Below are 8028 nucleotides of genomic sequence, written 5' to 3' on the forward strand. Positions count from 1 at the left end.
TGTATGGAAACACTTATGAGATATGAACCAGACAACTCTGTTACTGACATTTTCGGATCTTCATCATCATGTTTTCTCATAGTATAAATCTTATATTTTCTTTTGTTAGAAATAAGTAGGTGGATCAGAAAAATTAATACCTGGTTTATTACAAACCTAGTGATCTGTTTCTCATAACTAACATCTTGGGCGAGTGCTTACGTATTTGATGTGAGAGTGGACCACTATACATCGTATTTAACCAAAATTATTTCGTGTTAGAAAAATTTGACAGAGTTCTGGTTTGGAGCAGATAAAAAGTCACGTAATCTTAAGATTTCGTCCACATAATGTTTTCACCTAACTTCAATAACAAAAAGGTTTCCTGCATGTCGAAAATTCGGTAACATCGTCAGAAAATGCATCATCTTAAACTGTCTGTAAACGTCTTGATAATTTGCTGCCGCAAATAAAAGTAAAATCGAAACATACTGCAACTTGGTCCCTTTAATCTTTAACCCAACCATACTGCAACTCTTCCAGAAAACAGTGATGCCAGTTTCATATTTGTACACTGAATGGTTTACCTGTTTGAGTGAGGTGAATGAAATGTAACTTTACACCTGTGTTGTTTGCCAGACTTGTTACATAACAAATAACACCCACACTGAAAACCTTCTCAAGATGGACGGGAGGTAGCGAGAAGGAACTGGCTCATTAGAGAATACGAATTTTTTATTTATGTGAGACTGAGAACTTCCACAGAGAACGTTTTGTTGCCTTGAGAATGTTCTTGAGACTTGATTGATGCAAAGAAAGTCAAACATTACGTAAAGGCCAATTCACACTGGCCTTCACGGCACCATCACATCATGGCACCGTCATGTCAAGGTGTATTCACACTGTCCGTCACGACATGGGATGTCAGGTCAAATCAGTTCTGGTCATATCAATTCGCATGGTTGTCTATAACTGTTTTTCGCGGAAACTGCGACCTTCGCAAGGTGGTTTTCAAATGTTTTTACACACAAAGTGGTAGTTTGTATATGTGGATGCTGGAGTCAACATTTGTACCAAAATGACATTTATTGGACTCAAATGGTTTACAGCTAGCAGGGATAGTGTGTATATTAGAGAAGGAAGACAGAAGTGCAAAACAACACAAAAAAGAGAGTGGGTCCGAAAAATGTCATTACATGGCACAGTAGGGGAATTTTATACACTATACAAGGAGGAAGAGAAATATTCATTTTATATTTTAGGAAGTCGAAGCATCAGGTTTTTCATTTGTTACCTCAAATTGCGCCCAGAATTATTAAAAGGAACACAGTGTTCAGAGCTGCCATGATATCCTATGAAAAACTGGTTTGTTTAAGGTTAAGTTATGTTGCCAGTCCAGTGCAAATTTTGTGCAATAGTCATATCTCCCTCAATACCATTCCTTCAAGATTTATAGGTTTTCTTTAAGTTTTTGATTTGGTTTTTAACAGCTCAAGTGCCTTATTTTTACTGGAGTTAGCTAGTGAAACCACATATAGATTGACCACTGATTTGCTAAACTGTTTCAAACACAATCCAGAAAGCTACTTAACAATAAATAAGCCCAACAAAAACACATATTTAAACAAACAACTTGCAGTGTCTGAAGGCTTCAATCCATTTCTTTACGAAACACTGCAAATGCCTGAAAACATACAAATAAATTCCACTTACTAATCAATCTGATTTTACCCACGATATTGTTTTCACTTCAAGTTGCAGCCATACTACAATGCAATTCGTTGTAAGATATTAAATACGGTACAGGTATGTATAAACATTCACTTTATAACTGTAGCAGTGGGCAAGTAATTCAATACACTCGTGTTGTACAATTCAGATTGCTGCCACACTGCTTCAATTAATCTTTCGTCATTTATTATAAAGTTTAATAAAGGAAATAACGAAACTAAACAATTTATAACAAATAACGAACAAAAAGAAATTATATTAACCACGAAAACCACAACGAAACGAAACATGGAGATCAGTGCATGGCTGTGTATCGTGAGGGCTGGGACGTGACGTTATGGTCACTGTCAATTGGCCTTAAATTAACAATTTTTTAGTCCTATGACTTTCTGGGCATAGCATGATGAATGAGATTTAGTTCTTGGATAAAAAAGAAGGAGCTGGCTGGCGTTCTAGGCGCTTCAGCCTGGAACCTCGCGACCGCTACGGTCGCAGGTTCGAATCCTGCCTCGCGCAAGGATGTGTGTGATGTCCTTAGGTTAGTTAGGTTTAAGTAGTTCTAAGTTCTAGGGGACTGATGACCTCAGATTTTTAGTTCCATAGAGGTCAGAGCCATTTGAAAAATGAAGGCACTTAAAACACGAACCACGGAACATTTGCTAGAAAATAACACGAACTTACGCAAAGGAATAAAAGACCGTATGCTTGTCACAACAAGAAGGTTAAATTCTAACCTCCTTGAATAAAGATGGATTAACGCTTGGTGGTACGTCACTGTTACGTCAAAAGATTCTGGTTAAATTCTAACCTCCTAGAATAAAGGTGGATCCACACTTGACGCATTGTCATCGTCATGTCAAAATATCCTCATCGGGAGTTCAAATGGTGGTATTCGCACACCATTTCAATGGAACGTCATCAACATGTCACGTCACGTCAAGGTTTCTCAGGAAGAATATTTCTGCGGGCCGTAGTGTAACCTGCTTGTCAAGCAACTGTTACACTAACTAGACAGTGTGAACTAATAGGAAAGTATTCACCACTGACTGCTATTACGAAAACATCGTAATATGTACTGGAAGACAATAGTAAGTTAATATATTTTGATTTAGCTATTGAAGAAATGCATTGCAAAATAAATGATACATATCTTGTTCAGTGTGCTTTATTCACGATTTTTCCAGCGGAATAACGAAAAGAATACTGGGAGAAAAGCTTATTCTGCATGCAGAAGTTTAAAATAAGATTCATAAAAAATTAATGACGAACAGCAGGTAGCAGAAATATGTGTAAAAATAGTTAAAGTACACTAAAACAGTCCATCTAGACATACTGTAGACAAATCATCAGCTTCTGTCGTGGTGATATTGGACACCTAAATCTTGAATTTCTCTTCGTAATTTTTATTTGCATCTGGCTTAAGACGTAAAAAACTGTTTTTTTAGACATACTGAAATATTTATAGAACGATGACTCCTCCACTTCCGGCTCCTTGTATAGAGTCTCGATTGTTTAACATTTTTTTCTAACACAGACTCTCTCTGTTCCTCATCAATAAGTGAAACAGCAGTCACTACAGGCTACTTTAAATTTCTCCGCATTATGACGATCTACCGTCAACTACGAAATAACGCCTTGAAGTTCCGGGAAATGTCGATCAGCTTACTGGTGTGAAAAAAAGGACATAAACTCTGGAGGAGAAGGAGCATCTTTGAACACCGTTAAAGTAGTTGTTGTTGGTAAACAGATTGTAATGTTTGGTGGTGTTTAGAGAAATATAGCGAGTTGGACATCAATGGTGTGGAGATTTATGGAAAACGAAATCTATTGTGAAGTTCGAAAAGAATTTTCTTCGTCCTGTGAAAAGCCGCTCGTTGGTTATGTTGCCATGTTTTATGTGTAATACTAACAGCACAAAGTCGTCGTGACATCCAGGTATCAGTTCATTGCAGTTATGGCCAACAAGAAGAGGAAGAAGGCAACACTTACATTAAGTACGTGATCTACACCAAATTGTGTGGTTCATATGCTGCGTGCTGACGCATGACATGGAACTTTTATTTTCTTATCAGATATAAATTAAACAGCAAGAAAAATGCTCGAATATGAGAATCAGATGTTTCTGGATGTATTGCACCAGGATGGACTTGTAATTACGGCTAAAGGTCTTGGTTTGGAAACTGTGTTCATTAGTTTGTTGAAAGTTTATTGTGACCCAGGAAATTTAGTTATAGTCCTTGGCACAATTACGAAAGAAGAAGAGTATTTTATTTCCGAACTAAAGGCCGATGGTGTGACGCCTATTCCGAAAATTATTACTACCGAATTTCAGACAGCAGAAAGAGAGAGACTGTATTTGGAGGGTGGTGTCCTATTCGTGTCTCCACAGATATTGGTTGTAGATTTGCTAAAAGAACGGATCCCGATTGCGAACGTCACAGGTTTTCTGGTTTTCCGCGCACATAACATTTTAGAAACATGCCACGAGGCCTTTGCAGTTCGCCTCTATAGGCAAAAGAATAAAACTGGGTTCATAAAAGCTTTTTCAAACTCAGCACAGGCGTTCACGGTCGGTTTTGCCCAAGTGGAACATATTATGAAGACGCTGTTTCTCTGTAACTTATACTTATGGCCACGATTTCAGTCAACAGTAAATACCAGTCTGACAAAGTATAAACTCGACGTCATAGAACTGCATGTTACTATGACACCAGCAATGCTTCAGATTCAGGCTGCAGTTTTAGATTTAATAAGTATTTCAATAAAAGAGTTGAAGAATGGAAATTCAAGCCTCGATCTAGATGAGCTTACAACAGAAAATGCAATAGCAAAATCTTTCCACAAAATTCTTCAGAATCAGCTTGATCCAGTGTGGAATCAGTTGAGTGGAAAAACAAAACAGTTGGTTGCTGATCTCAAAACCCTTAGGTATATTTTAATCTCATTGACTCGTTGTGATTCAGTAACCTTTTATTCTATAATAAATACTATGAGGCGCACTGAATATGCACTCAAAAGTTCCGGTTGGTTGCTCCTTGATTCTGCTGAGACATTGTTCCTTGTTGCAAAACAGAGAGCACAGGCAATCGTAAAGAGCAAAGATGAGAACTCTTCGGAGAAGGATGCAGTCGTTGATCCTGAACAAGTGCCCAAATGGCAGGTATTGTCAGAAATTTTGAAAGAAATCGACGAGAATATTAGAAAAGGCCCACGATCCTCACAGTCTGAGAAGATATTAATTTTGGTGAATGACAAACAAACCTGCGAACAACTGAAGCAGTACTTAGTTCTTGGTGGGAAGACTATGTTGCTCCATTTATATCAGAAAATTTTTAAGTGTAAAGTACCAAAGTTCACTGAAGCTGCAGCAGAAGTTAAAGAAGAAAATGAAGAGGATGTGGAAATGAATATCAATACAAGTCAGGAGATTGGTGGAGATTCAGAGCCACGTGATTCCTACATGTTGTCTCAGAAAGTTAAAAGTGAAAATGATGGTCCAGAATCAGATGAAGGTCAGTATGTGGAATTAGATGAAGCTTCCCAGCCATCAAATGAAAGTGAATATTACCCACCTGTAATAATGATTCAGCCATTCAAGAAAAATGGAGATCCTCTTTCCCTGGTAAAGACTTTAAAAGAATACAAACCAAAATTTGTAGTTATGTATGATGCTGACATGACTGCAATACGCCGTTTGGAGGTTTTCCATGCCACTTTTTCAGAAGTCAATGTTGTTGTGTATTTCGTTTTGTACGGATCATCAGTGGAAGAACAAGCTTATTTGACAACATTGCGACGGGAGAAGGAAGCATTTGAATATTTGATTAGAACTAAATCCACAATGGTTATTGCTGAAAATCAGAGTGGTTTGAGTGATGACAATCCTCACCTGGCACGGGACAGCTCCAAAGCTAATGAAACAGTCAATACAAGAAAGGGAGGAATATTAATGAAACAGGAAGAGAAAAAATCAAAGCCAACAGTCATAGTTGATATGAGGGAGTTCCGCAGTGACCTGCCTTCGCTCATCCACAAACGAGGTATTGAAATTGACCCTGTTACTTTGCATGTTGGGGATTACATTCTTTCTCCTGATATTTGTGTAGAGCGCAAAAGCATAAATGATCTGATCGGGTCTTTAAATTCTGGTAGACTATACAACCAAGCTCTTACGATGACACGCCACTACAAGAAACCAATGCTGTTGATAGAATATGAATTGAATAAACCTTTTGCCATGCAAGGTCAGTATTATTTGAGTGACAGCATGTCGTCAAATGACGTATGTGCGCGGCTCCAGTTGCTTACTCTGCACTTTCCAAAGCTGCGTATTGTTTGGTCTCAGAATGCTTATGCAACAGCTCAGCTGTTTGAGGAGCTTAAGCAAGGCCAACCTGAACCAAATTCAGAAACAGCAGTTGCAATTGGGGCTGAACTGGAACAAGAAATTGACTTGGACCGCTTTAATCCAGCAATTCATGATTTCATAGCTAAGTTGCCAGGTGTAAATTCAAAAAACATACGGAAGTTGCTTATTTATGGCAGATCACTGGACCATTTGCTTTCACTCTCAAAAGATGAGCTTCTAAAATTGGTGAATAACAGTGGAGAGGCAGAGAGCCTGTACAATGCATTGCACAAAAGTTACCAACCTACAGAAGATTCAAAATCTACCAAAAGGGGAGGAAAGTCCTTCAGAGGTAGAGGAAGAGGCATTTCATTTAAAAAGAATAGAACTTGAGTACAATTTGTTTTTACTGTTCGAATTTATGCTTCTAAATTTTGTAAACATGTGCTATTTCATATCATATGGTACGAATTTAACAAATGTTATGTCAGAAGAAATTATTATGTGTGCAGCAGTATTAATGAATTGGCTACACAGCTACTATGATGTTCATAAATTACAACTCACACAAGTATGACACAACAGTACTTTCTTTTTTAAATATTTTGTGAATTCCTTTGTTATTCTTCAGCAGAAAGAACTTTGTGACTCAAGTTTTGCGAGTTAGGGGACTGCACAATCTCACCATATAGGCCTAAGTATAGCAATCCATATACAAGTGATTTTAAGGCACATGGAGTTTCCATTTATTGTAACATGCTAGTTTGTGCTCCATGTTTGATAAATGTGTAACAGGAGAAAGATTGCTACAACGAATCTGTGTGCTATTTTGTTTGTAAATAAAGACCTGTTTGTAAATATTGCAGTGATGGTTTCTGATCCTTAATACACACATAATGAATTACGTAGATAATTATGGATACACAGATATCTTCAAGTTGAGTCACACTGCTCATGTACAATGTGTGTGCATGTTCAGACCGGAGCTGCTGGTTGGACTGGAGATGGCAGTCAAGTGTGCATGAGGTGTGCTTGGTTGTATGAATGCTTGTTGGAAGAAGGCTTTAGCCAGAGACTTAACGTATAACAGCCTGTTCATTGTGTCTGTCTGCTACTGTGTGTGTCATCTTTATGGTGTGTAGCAATCTACTTTTTCCTAATATTACTAAGAGGATAAAGAATTGATGCAACCAGTTATGTAGTCTGTTTTTAATGGTCTTTTTTTCTGTGCATACTCATTTATCTAAATTATAACTTGTCCCCATTTGTACTTGCTTTTATTTTACTGAGAAGTTTGTTATAAAGTAACTCATACGTGGGAACTGTTGATCTGGGTCAAATGTAAGTTTGGGGTTTGCATATTATAGTTGTAGTGCTTTGTTCCATAGATCAAATTTGCGATAAATGTTATGATGTGGAACATGTTAACAGATCAGTGCTGGCCATTTATAGTTCTTCCTCTGTTTCTTCTTCCTTTTCTTTTTTTTAAATTAACAAATAGTCTCTATTCAAGAATTCCTCTAGGGTATAGAAACCTCTTTAATCTATATTTGACAACCTTGTGGAATCTGTCAGACATTTTATTTCTATGAGTTGAGTGACAAAGAGTTTTATAGCTGCATTTTTCGCCTCTTTCTGTCTCAAAGATAGATTCATTAAATGGTAATGCAGATAACTTTTATTTCCTGAGTTGTATGTGTGAATATCTGTGGTACTGTCAGGCTTAGCTGGATTGTTGATAACAAATTCCATAAGTGAATAAATGTGCTGTGACTGTACTGCTTACAGAGAGAGGTACCAACAAGATGGACATTTGTGAACTCCACACATAACTTTAACTAGCCTACTTTCTTTTGTGCAATGAGTACTTTTTGGCTAAGTGAGGAGTTAGCTTAGGATACTGTTCCACAGAACATCAATGAGTGAAAATATGCAAAATATGTTAATTTACTGACTTGTGACTTCTATAT

At 37.4% G+C, this 8028-nt stretch overlaps 1 protein-coding gene across 1 annotated transcript; it reads left to right on the plus strand.

Annotated features, from left to right (window-relative positions):
- Positions 1-3263: 3263 nt before the first annotated feature.
- LOC124711184 (DNA repair endonuclease XPF) lies at positions 3264-6916 on the plus strand. The gene has a single exon (XM_047241113.1). It carries the CDS (start codon positions 3806-3808, stop codon positions 6449-6451), a length of 2646 nt encoding a protein of 881 aa, XP_047097069.1. The 5' UTR covers positions 3264-3805; the 3' UTR covers positions 6452-6916.
- Positions 6917-8028: the final 1112 nt, after the last annotated feature.

Source organism: Schistocerca piceifrons, chromosome 8 (genome assembly GCF_021461385.2).
Source record: "Schistocerca piceifrons isolate TAMUIC-IGC-003096 chromosome 8, iqSchPice1.1, whole genome shotgun sequence".
NCBI lineage: Eukaryota > Metazoa > Arthropoda > Insecta > Orthoptera > Acrididae > Schistocerca > Schistocerca piceifrons.